Below are 17,526 nucleotides of genomic sequence, written 5' to 3' on the forward strand. Positions count from 1 at the left end.
TGAGGTTGAATGGGCCTTAAGAACCATTGCTAATAACAAGGCAGCAGGAGATGATGGCATCCCAGCTGAACTGTTCAAAATCTTGCGAGATGATGCTGTCAAGGTAATGCATGCTATATGCCAGCAAATTTGGAAAACACAAGAATGGCCATCAGATTGGAAAAAATCAATTTATATCCCTATACCAAAAAAAGGGAACACTAAAGAATGTTCAAACTATTGAACAGTGGCACTCATTTCACATGCCAGTAAGGTAATGCTCAAGATCCTGCAAGGTAGACTTCAGCAATTCATGGAGCGAGAATTGCCAGATGTACAAGCTGGGTTTAGAAAAGGCAGAGGAACTAGGGACCAAATTGCCAATATCCGCTGGATAATGGAAAAAGCCAGGGAGTTTCAGAAAAACATCTATTTCTGTTTTATTGACTATTCTAAAGCCTTTGACTGTGTGGACCATAACAAATTGTGGCAAGTTCTTAGTGGCATGGGGATACCAAGTCATCTTGTATGCCTCCTGAAGAATCTGTATAACGACCAAGTAGCAACAGTAAGAACAGACCACGGAACAACGGACTGGTTTAAGACTGGGAAAGGAGTACGGCAGGGTTGTATACTCTCACCCTACCTATTCAACTTGTACGCAGAACACATCATGCGACATGCTGGGCTTGAGGAATCCAAGGCTGGAGTTAAAATCGCTGGAGAAAACATTAACAATCTCAGATATGCAGATGATACCACTTTGATGGCTGAAAGCGAAGACGAACTGAGGAGCCTTATGATGAAGGTGAAAGAAGAAAGTGCAAAAGCTGGCTTGCAGCGAAACCTCAAAAAAACCAAGATTATGACAACCAGCTTGATTGATAACTGGCAAATAGAGGGAGAAAATGTAGAAGCAGTGAAAGACTTTGTATTTCTGGGTGCGAAGATTACTGCGGATGCTGACTGCAGTCAGGAAATCAGAAGACGCTTAATCCTTGGGAGAAGAGCAATGACAAATCTCGATAAAATAGTTAAGAGCAGAGACCTCACACTGACAACAAAGGTCCGCATAGTTAAAGCAATGGTGTTCCCCGTAGTAACGTATGGCTGCGAGAGCTGGACCATAAGGAAGGCTGAGAGAAGGAAGATCGATGCTTTTGAACTGTGGTGTTGGAGGAAAATTCTGAGAGTGCCTTGGACTGCAAGAAGATCAAACCAGTCCATATTCCAGGAAATAAAGTCAGACTGCTCACTTGAGGGAATGATATTAAAGGCAAAACTGAAATACTTTGGCCACAAAATGAGAAGACAGGACACCCTGGAGAAGATGCTGATGCTGGGGAGAGTGGAAGCTCTGGCATGGGCTGGTCCATGAAGTCACGAAGAGTTGGAAGCGACTAAACGAATAAACAACAACAAAATGAAGCAATTGCAACACAGTAAAAGTAAATGGCAAATCAGAAACTAATAAAGGCATAATACGTGGCCAAAGGTGTTACTTCAAATAAGAAAAATGTCTATTAAATTCCAACCTTTCCTAGCCCTGTTCCTAGCAGAAGCATATTTAAACATTCTAAATGGTTAAGCATCATGGACAATGTCATCTCTACATGTCCAGTGAAGGCTCATAATTCTTAGATGGTTTTCAGGTTCAGATGAAGATACCAAGAATGCAGGAGAACATAAGGAAAGAATTTCCAAATAGCAAAAGTTTTCTGTCCTCTGAAGAAATACAGAGGGTAGACTGGCCTATGCCTGCCCCTAGAAAGAGAGACTAAAGGGCCACAGTCTTCAGAAGAATTCCAATCACATTTTTCTTTAGCGCCCAGAAAGATGACCTTCTCAGGGGTCTGGGAAATCAAAATTGTTTGCCAGCCTATATTGAAAAATAATACAATATTAAAACCCCATCAAACAATCGTGAGAAGTCGTGGCAGTGAATGCATCAATTTTAAGTTTTAATACAGCAAGTATCAATAAATATAAGCCATACAAACAATAGCTCTTTTGGGATCCTCCATAATTTTTTTAAGTGGGAAGTGAGAGAAAAAACACTGTCTTAGAGCAATTCAGCATTGCATTCAGCTGTATGTGTCCCACATTGATGCTGGCCAGACCCTGTGCTGACTTAAGAAGACTCTGCTGAGATTGTGATGCTTCAGCGGTGACTGGCCAGGGGTTCTGTCTGGATGGTGGGATAGATGGGACCCCCTTGGCCACGCCCCCCAGTGTCCCCCCATTGCTGGATCTCATCTCCTTGCTCTGGCTGTGGGGGGGGGCACAGGAGGGCTGACCTTGCTATGGATTGTATTTCCTTGCCTAACAGACCCATTTTTCCTTTTATTTTTTAACTTTCTTCTCCTGGGTGCATTGATTGACCCAATCACTGCTGACTAAGAAAGAAAGAAGAAAGAGGAATGGCACTGATTGACCTAATCAGTGATTGATATAAAGAAAGAAAAGGAAGAGTCTAGGTACCAAATGCCCAGAACCCATCATGCCTCCCATGTGAAAAGCAGCAACACCACCACCCTCAAGAGTCCAGAGAAAGAAGGTCCAGCAGTTTCACTACTCCAATGGTGAACTTGTAGGGACAAATGGAAGTGGGGGGAGAAGAATGAAAAAGTGAAACGAAAGTAAACTGGAGGCTAAATAGTCTAGGCCCAACCACTGGCCTGGATGAGGGGCCATCCCTGCCACTGCACCCAGTAGGAGGTGCCCAGATGGAAGAAAAGCAATACAGGTAAACTGGGAAGCACAGCTGGAGCTGGCAGGAGCCAGAAAGGACGACTTCCATCTTGGAGCAGCAAGAGAGGAGAGGGGACTGCATTGGTGCTGGTCTGGGGATGAGGGCAGGACGTCACCTGATCTTGCCTGCTAGAAACGGTTTGGGGTCCTGCACACCTGACTGGGCAACCTGGCCATGTAGATCAGCCCTTTGTGACATAAGTACGATGTCTCATTATCTGATTGGCTGTTTAGCTGTTGATGTTTCCCCCAGATTTCATTGGTTATCTCTTTGGATTCTCACTGACTGTCACCTGGCTACCTACCAACATTGAATTCTTAGTTCGAAACCTCACTCATTTCTTTGATCCTTTGGCTTTCTCTGTTTTGAAATCTCCAATCAGCAATCATGGCGTAAATGTTCTTCTAAAGGTTTTGTTCTTGTCAGACTGCTTGTGTTGACATCAACTATTTAACTCTGAGAGTAAAACAATAGAAATAAATATATATATATATATACCAGAAAATAAGAAATACAACTCCTATGAATCCTGCTAGATGGGTGAGTGTGCAGAGAGTAAGAGAGAGATGGAGATGGATATTGTTACTCAAACACAGCAAAGATAACACTAACTTTCAAAGTTACTGAAACTAAATCATACATCTCTTTTTATATTCTCTTAAAATAAAACTAGTTTCTCTATTGATCAGAATTCTACATTACAACACAGATATGTGAGAACAATAATATCACACAATTGGACAGAATTTTATATACAAGAATATATAATATTATTTATAGTTCCTAGTTTTACAAATTCCAATAAATTTGGATAAATGATAAATATATCACTTATCAGAATTTATGGTAAATCAAAGAAAACAATAGTTTTGATCTGTGTGGTCACTAAGAGGCAACATGGACTTGATGGCACCTAATCAATTAATTAATCATTTCCTTCTCCAGACTTCAAAGGAGGATACCATATCTCACAATGTAAAAAATTGTTATGATCCCTTCTGAGACATTTGCCACCTCCACATTCCTGCTGTGGGCTCAGCTGCCTTTTGTCTGACTATTGTCTAGGCTGCAGCTCTTCCTCCTGTCTCCCAAGGTCATTCCCACACACCATTACTTCGTCATTCCATTCTCCATTCTGTGTAATATCTTTTCCATTCAACCTATAAGGAAAAAAAAATCTTATTTTAACCTCTCAACAAAAGTCCCCAGAAATGTCTCTATCAGAGCTGTGCAGAGACCTACCTGATCATCTCTGAGGACAGACCCAGACCTCCAAATATAATCTGATCAACCCCAGATAATTCCAGCAGTTTTTTCATCTCACTCTTTCCAGGTACGTTTGGTCTGATTCATAAACTTTGATTTTCATTCTCTTTGGGAGGATTTGCTATCCCTACAAAATCTATCCTTTTTAGGAGGGGAATTCTTCTTTTTTAATTCTTGGTGTCCCAGTGTTTCTCAAATTGGTCTGCATCATTTTTTTTTTCCAGGATCAGGTCAATACTTTTCTCATTATTTTTATTTCATCTCTGAACCTGAGCAATGCCCCTCCCACACCCCAAATTTTTCCAGCCCGGTTCTCCCTGCCCAATCGGGAGCCAAGAAGCTCTTGGCGATTTCTCCTCCTGTCCAAGATGTGACTGGGGCCAATAATGGACTAATTGCAAGGGTCCTACTGAGTGGGGCAACCAATGGTGGATTGATCAAAAGGCTCATTTTGATTCAAGAGAAAAGGTTTATTTTGGGAAGACTTCAAGGAATGGTTTGGTTTAAGGCTCTGTAAAAAACTTCTACGACAAATCAGGAAGGTGAAAAAGTATGAAAGAAATTAGTAGCTTAAGAGTGATCTCCACAGCAACCATCAAATTTGAAAAAAAATTTTTTTATAAAGCATTGGAAGTTTTTTTTATCTGAAATGTCATCTGTTTACCTGAATTGAATTTTATACTTCACACTTACAATTTTTGTTTGGTTTTTAAATCTCCAATTCAAAAAGTGGGATTGACTTCTATTATAAAAAAACATAGCCAGATTCTATTGTATAGTATTTAAAAGAGCTACTGACCCCTCTTTTAACTGAGAATACACAAGTAACATTTCAGTACATGTATTTGCTCATGTAGCGCTCTGGATCCGGCTGAGCTACACAGAAGATTTTGGTTTCAGACAGGATGAATGAGAGACCATCGCTTTATCTTGGCTCAATTGAAATCTCTCCCGGGCTTCCCCCAATCTGCTCAGCACTTGGGGTTTGTAAGAGTCTGCAGCAAAGTCCAAGTCTGGGTATTAGAAGATTGAGTTCCACAACTGGGGATGTTCTGACAGTAGGATGAACAGAACATGCCAAGCACTGAAGATATTATCTGTGGTATTTGATGATGATGATAAAATACTGAATGGATTTAATCTTTCAAGATATCACAGTTTTATACATCTCAGAACTCATTTGCATCCACTGATTTCAGTGGATCTTGTCTATATATGACTAAGTCTAGATCCAATCCTGCATGTATGTACTTAAGAAACAGGCAGGTTGCTGTGCATGCTTTGTAAACAATCACTGTAGGAAAAAGCTGTTCAGATTGTTGGCATTTCCTTGTTTTTTGCAAGGAGCAAGCCATTAAGTTACTATGGTAACAAATCATTCTGGCAGAGTCAGAAGGTCAAACTTAAGTATCCTTAGTTTTGGGTGTGAAAAGATGACCATATTAGGTAAAGCTTTTAATTGCCCTGGAGAGGTATTTTGCCTGGGCTTGTTAGTTTCGGTTTCCTTTCTACACAGCCTTCCTCCCAGTCCTCTCTGAGCGCGTGTAAATGCACAAGCTTGTAAAATATGTTTTTGTGCTTTCTGTAAATACATTTATTTTTATAGAAATGCCTGGTGTGTGATTTTTCTGATCTCTCGGGCCAAATGCTTTCCAGCATTCTGCCACACAGATCTCATGTAAACATCAGTACACGTCTCTGCTATTTTTAAGGCAGTCATTTTTTTTGTAGCAGAATGGTGGTATGCACATGCAATATCCTACCAATATACATACCTATATCTTGAAAAGAAGAGCAGTGAAAAATAAGCTTAATCAGATGTGTTCTTCAGACTTTAAGAAAACTAATTTCAACAAACTGAGTGACGTTCAATCACTAATGATTTAAAAGAACAGGTTCAGAGTGTTTGGAGATCCTGAACACCGTAGCAGCAGAACTGAGCCAATGGGATAAAAGGTTGGGGGACCAAAATCTTCTCCCCCAGAAGTCTTCTGGCTCTATCTACCAGCCTGGGTAAGAATCTGACAGAAATGAAATTAATTCTATAGGGCCACCTCCTGACTTTATAGGATAAGGCATGCGACTAGAGAGAGAAATCCATCCTCCCTTTGAGGGATGGATCAATCTCATTAGGTGTAGACAGAGGTGCATGTTGAATTAAGGCTAAAAGCATTCAGCCAATCAATGTAAAAATAATAATAAAAGTGAGGAAAACAGTTATAACTAGTCCAGAGTGGCATTTGTGGGCCAAAGTAAGTCACCACACCAGATAGAAAAAAATACCTTAACATTCATAGATGATTTCACAAGATTCATATTTTGCTACTTATTGAGTGAAAAGAGTAAAGTCCTGGAGACATTTAAATACGTGGCTTCAGTCAGCAAGAAGAAAGCCTCAAGTATTGCATATGGACAGTGGAGATGACTATAAAGCAGACAATATGCCAAGGTGGCTGAAAGGGCAGCGGATTCTGCCTGAAAGCACGGCAGCCTTGAGCGCAGGACAGGATGGTGTGGAAGAGAGGAAACTAATCCCCTGACTAAAAGGGGACCAGGTTATTTGAGAGAGGGCCTCTCCCCAGTTACATCCATCTGTCCCAACAGGTCTGGCAGGAGGGGCGTGTGGCAGATCCCGCCTACTAGAGAGCTCCATCTGATGGAAGCAGGAGGTGGGCCTTTTCTGCCTTGGCCCCCGCCCTCTGTAGCATCGTTCCCCCCAAGGTGAGAGCAGCCCCTACCTGACTGGCATGTAGGAAATCCCTGAAAACCTGGTTCTTCCGGCAGGCCTGGGGATCCCAGGGAAACGGGGAACCCGCAAGATGGTTAAACAGTGTGTATACGTTCTCCTGCGGTCTTATTTACTGTATATTTGTGTTTAATTGTTTTTAATTCTTGTTTTTATGTGTTTTAACTGGTTGTTTTATAGTACACCACCTAGAGTCATGTTTGTGAGATGAGTGGCTTTATAAAACTGATATAGATAGACAGACAGACAGACAGACAGACAAAGTAATGAGGTGCAGGTTGTATGATGCAGGACTAAAATACTGCAGAGAAGTTATTACCAGCACCCATCACCTGCAGGACAGGCTTCCATCAAAACCCACCAATGGATGAAGTATGAGCAACGGCATGGAAGGAAGGCCAGCCTAGGACACAAAGCAAGGTTTGGATATGCCCAGAAATATGGCACTGACTGTAATGAGACTTTCGCTCTAGTAATTAAGCAGGCCTCTCTAAGGACCCTGCTCAGCTAAAGCAGCAGTAAGATAAATGCACTTTCAGCAGAGAAATCAAGACCTCTACAAGCAGCAGCCACCTGGATTTGTACGACCAGGAAAGAAATACTGTATGGAGTGTCCAAATTTCAGAAGACGTTTGGAATGGCCTGAAGCAAGCAACGGGAGCCTAGAATGAACCTGAATCAGATGCTTGTCACACAAGGTAAAGCTAATCCTTGCGTTTATTTCAAATTCAGAAGTGACAGACCAGCTTCCCCATTGCTGGTCTAGGTTTCCCTATGCTTTGCTGCCTGCCATCTGATAAATGGAGAGCCCAGGAGATCTCACTCTGGTTGCTTAACACCTTGAGCAGCACCAGAGGGATCTCCAGGACCCAGCCCTTTATTGAAAGGCCGAAACAGGTATGCAATAGCATTATCAGCCTTGTCACACTAGCTGAATGCTGGTTTCAGGGCCTAATTTTTTTTCCTTCCAATGAAAGGCAGTAGATCCCAGTGGCTTGACTAAGAACATGAGGGAGGGTTGCCATGTGGTAGGCAGAGTTTGTCTGGGAGGCTGGAAATTAGAGCTAGTTTGAATAGTTACTTCTTGTAAAAAGTTAACAAGGAGCCTGCCAACTCTCTCAGGAGGAAGCACTCCCCTGAGGCCAAGGAATGCCCTCCAAGAGAACTTAATCCATCCTGTTTTCCAGAATGTATCTGGATTAGGATACCTTCCATTACTCTGGGAAAGGCCTCCACCAGAGCATTTTAAGATAAAAAGACAAATGCAAACCTGATCAGAGATTAAATAGCAAGTAGACTTTATACTAATCAAGAGGACAACAGGGACATCGGGGGGAGGGATGATGGCAAAGGAAGCAAATGAAAAAATGTGCATCACAATGTTACCTGCAAGAACGTAAGAGGCATGACACACATTTTATTATTTTGATAAAATCTCAGGTTGCTATGGATGCCCCTGAAAGTCAACCATGGTTGACACTTTGGACTCATCTTCACATGGCACAAAAATGTCTCTCTAACCATTTTAAAAGGGCAGGTTTTCATGACATGCTTCACCCCCAGCCCACTGCACAGACAAGCCTACATTCATCTTTTGGTGTTCCAGCTTTATACTGATATTTTTCTTCTGCTCCCAGAACAAGCCTTTTCAGAGAGATAATCTGCAATATCTCACGGATGAACTTGGTGATGCTCCTGCCCAGGTCTGATTGGCCCCTTGAGATTGCCTGGTGCACCACCCTCCCCTCTAGTGGCTTTCGGCTTGGGCCACAGGACAGAGGAGACATCTAGTTTCTGCAGAGGCCTTTCCCTGCGCATTGCCTGACTGGTGCTCTGCAAAGCATGTTAGTTGTTATGTGAGCCTCTCAGGTACCAGAGTTGGGCTGGTCTTCTGGAAGAGTGCTTAGCCTCTTTTTTAAATACTTCTTTAGTAAACAGTTGAATGATGGTGGTCAGAACATTTGTTACAGATTTTCAGCTTTTGCTTGCAATGGATTTTGTAATATCTGTGCTATCTACTGTTTTTATTATTTGAGGGGAGTGTGATTTTGTTTACTCCAATACCATTTTGTGTATTTCACAGGAACTTCCAAACTTTGCTGGCTGTGGTCAATTCCTACTAGCACTGCCATTCCCTTGCACCACTTCTCTTATACTGCAAAGGTTGATGTCATATAAGCAATTTTAGATCATATTATTATACTAATTGTTTTTTATTTATATATATATATATGTGTGTGTGTGTGTGTGTGTGTGTGTATAATAAAACAATTAGTATAATAATATGATCTAAAATTAATTAATAATGAAAACACTAAAATAAATTGAAATAAAATACTAAATTAAGAAATTCTAACCTAAGTGATGGAGCGGCATTTTGTGCAGATGGTAGCACAGAACTGGGCAACCTGGGAAGATATTTTCGGGTCCTTGTCAAAAATAAGTAGCATTAAATAGAAATCACACTCCCTGCCTGAAAATTTCTTCAATATCAGATATGTAAGGATCTGTCTACAGTCCTTATATAGGGAGCAGTATAACAACATATGGCTTAGGGTTTCTACTGAGCCGTCACCACAAGGACATAACCGAAGGTGCATAGGAATACCCTTAAAACATCCAAAAAGGACTGCTGAGGGCAGTGTGTCCAGCCTGGCTAAAGTGAAAGCTTTACGAAATTTCAAAATTGTGATGGATGATATTAAAAAAAACAAAAATAGCTAAAATACACTATTTAAAAATAACATAAAATTAAAAGGGCAAGAGCATAGAAAAACGTGTGTTGCTGTGCTGCTATGTTGGCTCCAATTTCTGCTAGTGCTGCCCTTCCCAGGCCAGGTTGCATAGCCATGTTTTTACTCCCTTTCGAAAGGCTAGGAGAGTGGGGGCCTGTCTTACCCCAGGGGGTAGCTTGTTCCAGAGGGTGGGTACCATGGCAGAGAAGACCCTTCTGGACCCTGCCAATTGGCAATCCCTCATGGACAGGGTCTGTAACATGCCCTCTCTGCCTGACCGGATGGGACAGGTCGATGTAGCAGGGGTGAGGCGGTCCCTCAGGTAGCCTGGTCCCATGCCATGTAGAGCTTTAAAGGTGATAACCAACACCTTGAATTGGACCTGGAAGCAAACTGGCAGCCAATGCAGCTCCCACAGCAATGGTGTTATATGTGCCCTCTTTGGGCCTCCCAGAACTGCTCGCGTGGCCGCATTCTAGATCAGCTGTAGCTTCCAGATACTCTTCAAGGGTAGCCCCATGTAGAGTGAACTCTTATGAAAGAGAAACCATGAAGAGAAGGTTACACACATCAGACTGAAGACACTGCTCACCTACATTAATCTCCCTACTTATAGTCTGAATGTTGGAGCCCCTCACACAGCGCCTCTATTTCTTTGTCATCTTTAACACGGACAAGCAAAACTAACTCCCTGTTTTTTCCTGAGAAAGATCCCTGCATGGGATTCTTTGAAGGACTCCCCATCAAGCTGGCAGAGAATAGTCTTAGGAATTAGAACAACATCTTTGAAAAGAAGCATGAACTCTGTACTCTTGAAGGACCCACAGAGAACATGATTACCTACTGCAACTGGGACTGCCACTCCATGGATATATTTCCAGAACTGAACAACTCAAGAGAAAGCAACACACATCAAACTGGGAAAAAAAGAAAAAAAACCCACTGCCCACTCACTGTAGTTTTTTTACTTTACATTCTGGATGTTTGAGCCCCTCACACAGCAATTTCACTGCGCTGTTCTCTGTATCCTCAAAAGACAAAAATAATTCTCTCAGTCTCTGGCTTTTCCTGAGTACTTCTGCAAGATGCGTGCTGCAGGATTTGGTCAGGAACCACAGATGAAGCCTGTAGGGAGAAGTGTGAAGAATTACAATTATTTCTTGAAAACCAAGCATGGACTGTATTCTTGTTGGAACTGAAGGGAATATGGTTATATATGGCAACTGAAGTGCCTCTCCCTGGATATAGTTCCAGAACTGAACAAGTCAAGAGAAAGCAACACACATCAAAATGGAAAACAAAAACCCACTGTTCACTCACCATAGTTTTCCTACTTTACATTCTGGATGTTTGAGCCCCTCACACAGCAATTCCACTGGTCTGTCATCCCTATTCTTCGAAGGCAAAAATAATTTTCTCCAGCTCTGGCTTCTCCCGAGTACTTGATGCCTTGTGTGGGATGTGGTTGGGAATGTTATATGAAGCCTATAGGGAAAAGTGCAAAAAATTACAATTATTTCTTGAAAAACAAGACAAAGCATGGACTGTATTCTTGTAGGAACTGAAGAGAACGTGGTTATATATGGCAACTGAACTGCCTCTCCCTGGATATATTTCCAGAAGACAAACAGTCAAGAGACAATTGTGCACATCAAACTGAAAGGAAAAAAATAGTCACTTACTGTAGTGTCTCTATTTTACATTCTGGATGTTTGAGCCCCTCACACAGCAGTTCTATTGTTTCGTCATCAGTGCATTCGAGGGTCAATTCTAAGTTTTTCAATCTCTGGTTCTCCCTGAGAACTTCTGCAAAATGCTTTCTGAGGGATTGTGTAAACACCAGTCCTTCAAAACTGCAGGGAATAGTCAGAAGTATTAGAATTATATCTTCTGGTTTTGATTTTTCTTTGCATTTTCTTTTATTTATTTTTACAAGCTGGTTCTTATAATTTTCAAAGAAGAATGGAAGGAAAAAGAATACTGATTCAAGCACAGGTTTAAAATAATATATACAAATAGATGGTACCGATGATGATTTTAAAACACCCAATAGAAGTGATAACATATAGGCAGATAACAACAAATCCAAATTAATCTTCAAGGTAAATTTAATATTTTTCCACTGAAATTCCCACTGTTTTATCCCCATAACTATTCCTTTATTGAGTGTTACAAGATTTTAAAATTCAGACAAGGTTCTCAGTGTTCCTCCTTGTTACCACAGTTCTTTTGTTGCTGTGCTGCTTAATTGGAAGTACTGAAAACACTTAGGTGTGGAAGAGCACCACGCAGCAAGAGACTTGAAATACCTTAATTCTTCCTGTTGATAAGAAAATCTTGTATTCTGAAAAGTTGTTGTCTGTCCACCAAGAAAATTTCTTGGTACCTTCCTCTTCATAAAAATAGACATTCAGTAATGATGCAAGTGGCAAAAAATCTGGACTTCCTCTTTTCTTGTATTTGCCTCAAACATGCAATAAATTACTTAATACTATTTGATCTCTTAAACATTGTTTATTTCTGTGTTTATCAACCCAAATATATCTGTTCCACCCTTCTGGAAGGCCTACCCCTCCTATAGAAGTGATGGAACCATAAAGAACTATTACCTGTTCTGAAATCTATGTTAGTCTATTGTCAGAATAGTACAATCTGAAATTCAGAGCTGCTAGACCCCCACATTCTTTTGAATCCTGCAAGTTCCTGAATTTAACCCTTGGCCTTTTATTAGACCATATACAATTCATTACTTGCCTATGCAGTCATTTAATACCTTACTCTCAATAAAATTGGAATCATTTGAAATAGAAAAATTCACCTTGGAAAAATGTTCATTTTCACCACTGCAATTCTTCCTAGGACAAATTTAATTTCTTCCATCTACAAAGATCTGTTGTTATATGTTTCCAAGTTGGTAAATAAATATTCTTGAAGAGACCTTTATCACTTTTGTCAAAAAAATTCCCAAACATTTGACCTTCTTATCAGTAAGATTAAAGCCTATTAGCTGATACACAAATTGCTTTTCATTCTCTATCAAATTCCTTATCCACATATGAATTTTCTCTTTATTGTTGCATATGTTCATCAATTTTGTTTAGGAAACACTAGGTTGAGCAATTGTTAGTACAATATTATTACCGAATAATTTCAAAATATGTTCTTGTGCAACAAATTTGTAAGGTCTGCTATGCTCAAATCCCAAACATAGTAACTTCACTCATTTCTATTGCAGAAAAGGAAAACTCTTTATTTTTAGGGATTAAAGTAACAGTCCAAAGGAAAGCTGCAACTGTTGAGTTTGGCACGTAAATTATAATTAAAATGTTCCTCTGTCAGTTCATCTCCCCTCTCCTGCATTTGGCTGAATGTGTTGCTTAGACCTTGGTTCCTAGCACTTCGCTCCTGGTGGAATTCACCCCTCCCTGATACAACCCAAACAATCTTGACATGCATCTAGGCTTCTCGGTCTGACTGGTACTGACAGGAACCAGCAATCAAATGCACTGAGTTCATTTGATTGTACGATCCTGACATGGCCCCCTCCTTAAAAAGAAATATCTACAAAGCAGTTAATGAACAACAAGCAATATAAGCAATACATGTGAAAACAGGAATTTTACAGTCTATTGTGGTTTGTTTGGATAACATTGGTGGAATTGTTTCATGAGAATGGGTGTGCAGATGTGATGATTTGCAACCCATTCATTTGAACGCTTGGGGAAGTGTTTCTACTGGATCAGATACTATAGGGTTCCTCGGACTTGTCTGGAGCCTAAAATTTCTTGAACTTCAAAATGCTGCTCCCCCTCAATCATCATTGGGATAGGTGGGGCTCATTCGGGGTACCATTTATCAGAGGCTTTTGCTGGCTTGAGCAGACTGCAATGAAATACGGGATGGATTTTCTTCATATTTTTTGGGAACTGCAATTGCACTGTTACTGGGTTTATCATTTTACTGATGGGAAATGGTCCAACAAATTTAGGACCCAACTTTTTCGATCGTTGTGTTGCTTTCAAGAATTTGGTAGATAGGTAAACCTTTTCACCAACTTTCAGTGGCCATTCTGGGGATCATTTACGATCCGCATGTTTCTTATAAGTCTCTTTTGCCTCCACCAGGGCATTTTGTATTACTGGTCACGTTTCGTTCATGCATCTGACCCAATCATCAAGTGAGCTCACCTTGGTGGGCTCTTGAAGTAATTCCGGGATTGGTACAAACTCCTGGCCGGTAGCTATATGAAAAGGGGAATAACTAGCACTTTGGTGAACAGCATTATTGTATGCGATCTCGGCATAAGGCAGGAGGTCCACCCAGTCGTCCTGTTGGTAATTCACATAACTTCTAATATACTGTTCAAGTACAGAGTTCAATTGTTCAGTCGATCCATCCGTTTCCAGATGATGACTCAAACTCAGCACCTGCCCTGCTCCAATGAGCTTTAAAGATGTTTTCCAGAAGGCTGAGGTGAACTGTACGCCCCAATCACTGATCACATGTTCAGGGATCTCATGTAATCTATACACATGTTGAATAAAAAGCTTGGCAAGCTTTCCAGCTGTTGGGATGCCGGCTATGGGTATGAAGTGGGCTTGCTTTGAGAATAGGTCTGTAACCACCCAAATTACAGTTTTCTTTTTACCCTCTGGCAGTTCTACAATAAAATCCATGGCAATCTGTTTCCATGGTCATGTAGGGCTTGCCACGTTTTGTAACAGACCATGTGGCTTGCCCCCTTCCCATTTGGCTTGCCCCCTTCCCATTTGGCTGTGGCACAGATTGGGCAGCCTGCTACATATTTCTCTATGTCCTTTTGGAGCAATGGCCACCAAAACTGTCTCCTTACTAAATGCGAAGTTTTTACAAACCCGAAATGCCCTGCTGGTTTTACATCGTGGCTTCTTTCCAGAATCCCTTTTCGCAGTTTCTGGAACATACAGCTTAGTCCCACTCCACCACAGACCTCCCTTCTTCTCTAAGGAGTCTGGGCTGGAGTGCAGCCATTCATCCACTGCGGAGGCTTTCTGAAACTCCTGTAACAAATCAGTGTCCATCCCCAAAACTAAGGCAGATTTTTGGCTTCTAGTTACTGCCGCTAAACCCAACTGGTGTGCTGGAATCACAGGGTCTACAACTTCCTCCCTCTCACTATTGTGCTGGGGAAATCTGGACAAAGTCTGCTAGGAAGTTCTTCCCTCCCGGTAGGTATTTAATGGAGAAATTGAATCTGCTAAAGAACTGCACCTGTCTGATCTGTTTTGGGCTTAGCTTGCGGGGTGTTTTTAAAGCTTCTAAGTTTTTGTGGTCAGTCCACACTTCAAATGGATGGGCTGTGCCTTTAAGCAGGTGCCTCCATGTTTGGGGGGCCCACCGGATGGCAAAAGCTTTTTTCTCTCACACCAACCACCTACGCTCAGCTTCAGTGAATTTCCAGGATAAGTAAGCACATGGGTGCAGAACCCCGTTTTTGCCCTTCTGCAATAAGACAGCCCCCAAAGCAAGATCTGATGCATCAACCTGGACCTCTAGGGGTCTATCGGGGTCTGGGTACTTCAAGATCGGTTCTGCCATGAACAGTTCTTTTAGCTGGTCAAATGCCTCCTGGCATTCAGCAGTCCACTTAAGCACTGCCCTGGGATTTTTCACTTTCTTTGTGTCTCCCCTCCCTTTGGTTTTCAGCAAATAAGTCAATGGCAAAGCTACCTGAGCGAAATTTGGGATGAACTAGCGATAAAAATTTGTGAACCCCAAGAAGCTCTGCAGTTGCCTCCAGGTTCTTGGGAGTTCCCATCCTGTACCTTCACAGGGTCCATCTCAATTCCCCTGCTCAAGACACTATATCCCAAATAATCCAATTTCTTCTTATAGAATTCACACTTTGAAAGCTTGACAAACAACTATGCATTCAAGAGTCTCTATAACACCCTGCACACCATTTTATTTATTTTATTTAATTAAATTTATAGCAACACCCTTCTCCCCCAACGGGGAACTCTGGGCAGTTTACAGTAAAATAATGATAAAAACATGTCAACCTGAGTTAGAGTCTAAAAATATAAATAGAATAATAAATACGTGCTCTTCCAGATTTTCTGAGTAAATCAAAATGTCATCTAAATACACCAACACTCCTTTATACAGGAATTCACAAAGTACCTCATTTATGATTTGCAAAAATACTACCCCCAACCCTTTCAACCCAAATGGCATCAAAAGAAATTCAAAACAACCTAAGTGATAATTAAAAGCCATTTTCCGTTCATCTCCCTCCTAAATTCTTACTTGATAGTACATCTCTTTCAAATCCAATTTGGTAAAAATCTTCCCTTTCGACAGATGAGCTAGCATGTCCTTCATCAGGGGAAGGGGGTACTTGTTGCCTGCACAGATTGCATTCAAGCCTCGGTAATCGGTGCACAGTCTCAGAGAACCATCTTTCTTTGACCAGAAAAGCACAGGAGCCGCCATCAGTGAAGTGGCCGGCCTTATGAAACCACGTTTCAGATTCTTGTATATAAACTCCCTCAATGCTTCACGTTCCTTCTGAGTCATGGAATACAGTTTCAGCTTGGGCAATTTCGTCCCCAGCTGTATCTCAATTGCACAGTCACAATTTCTGTGGAGAGGGAGCTGGCCTGACTTGGTTTCCTCAAACACGCTCAAGTCTCTGTACTCTTCCGGGATTAAATTTCCCTTGTCTTGAGGCACGCGTGGTATCGACTCCATCATCATCCCCGATACTCCCACCTGTGGGACTGTCTCTGCCAGGTCCTTGCCTCTGTACACCCCATCTTTAAATTCAATGTCTCCAGTTTTCCAGTCTATTTGAGGGTTGCGCTTCCTGAACCAGGATAGTCCCAATATCAGCGACTGTTTTGCTATTGGGGCAAGAAGGAACTGCAGTGTCTCTCTCTGGGTTCCAACTTTAAGTTTCACTGCCTCAGTGTAGAATTCTATGGGGACCACGCTGGCCTCTGACCCATCTAGCTGAGTGAATATCACAGGCTGCTTTAATTTTCTCACTTTGAGTCTGAATCCAGTTACTATTTATTTATTGTATGGCACATTCACTTCACAGTTTAATAGAATAAAAACACAGGAAATAAAATACAAGGTATAAAATATAGAGGATAAAATTATAGACATATGTCTAGATTACAAATATAATTTTTTGCTTCATTTGTCACATCCAGGAAATCAGCAAAATCTCTGCCATAGGCTCTGTTTTGACATTCTGTCACTATATGTTGGATAGTTTGTTTTTCAGTCCCACAGTCACAATTCAGTGAGGTCATTTTGCCCCACTTATAAAGGGCGTCAGCACATCTACCATGGCCTGTGCGGATTCTGTTCATGTCCATATTGCATGGGGCTGGTAAAATCCAGATGGCTTCTCTGAGATGCAAGGTAAACTTCGACATTGTGGAGGGCAATTTTCTAACCACATATTATGGATGTTGAAGTCATCTTCTACAAGTGATTTAGCAGCTGAGATGGCTGGATGTCTAGATCTCAGCCTATTTCGTTCCAGGCAAATTACATCACTCAATACTGGCAGCTGGGGGTTATCAATAATCTTCTGGTATTCTTGAAAGAGGGCATTTTTCCATTTTGCATCTGGAGGTGGTATATGACTTAGAACAGGCCAGTATATGGGAGTAGATCGTATTGTCCCAACTAATGATGCATATTGACTCATGCAGCTGTGCATCAATCCTCCTTGTGTGTGGATAGTTAAGCCATACTGGGGCACAATACTCTGCTGCTGAGTACACCAAGCTGAGTGCAGACACTCGCAACGTATCCAGTCCAGTTATTATGGCCAGGGGCATGAAATTATGAGTGCAGCCTGAATCTAACATGGCTACGAGGTCTGCCCTCTGCTTGGACTCAAGAGTCTGTAATTGCATTCTCAATAACATCATGGGGCATTCTGCACTTACCATAGGATTGTTGCACCCATTGTGCACTGCCTGCTCTTCAGCACCCTTCAGACCAAGCGACCACCATTTCCTGCTGTCAAGAATTCCTCTCCTTCTGAA

At 41.5% G+C, this 17,526-nt stretch overlaps 1 protein-coding gene across 7 annotated transcripts in view; it reads right to left on the reverse strand.

Annotated features, from left to right (window-relative positions):
- Positions 1 to 3,729: 3,729 nt before the first annotated feature.
- The window catches only part of LOC134487428 (NACHT, LRR and PYD domains-containing protein 12-like), a 310,626-nt gene continuing 296,829 nt past the window's right edge, over positions 3,730 to 17,526 (reverse strand). For 5 of the 7 annotated variants that reach the window (XM_063289229.1, XM_063289226.1, XM_063289228.1 and 2 more), the window contains 3 exons: positions 11,161 to 11,331; positions 10,433 to 10,603; positions 3,730 to 3,891 (listed from right to left, as the gene is read on the reverse strand). In XM_063289229.1, the coding sequence (XP_063145299.1) occupies positions 3,786 to 3,891; positions 10,433 to 10,603; positions 11,161 to 11,331 (448 nt within the window). In that variant the 3' untranslated portion in view covers positions 3,730 to 3,785. The remainder of the gene's footprint in view (positions 3,892 to 10,432; positions 10,604 to 11,160; positions 11,332 to 17,526) is intronic. The other 2 variants (XM_063289224.1, XM_063289225.1) reach the window with 2 other exon arrangements.

The sequence above is a fragment of the Candoia aspera genome, chromosome 1 (assembly GCF_035149785.1).
Source record: "Candoia aspera isolate rCanAsp1 chromosome 1, rCanAsp1.hap2, whole genome shotgun sequence".
In the NCBI taxonomy this organism is placed as follows: Eukaryota; Metazoa; Chordata; class Lepidosauria; order Squamata; family Boidae; genus Candoia; species Candoia aspera.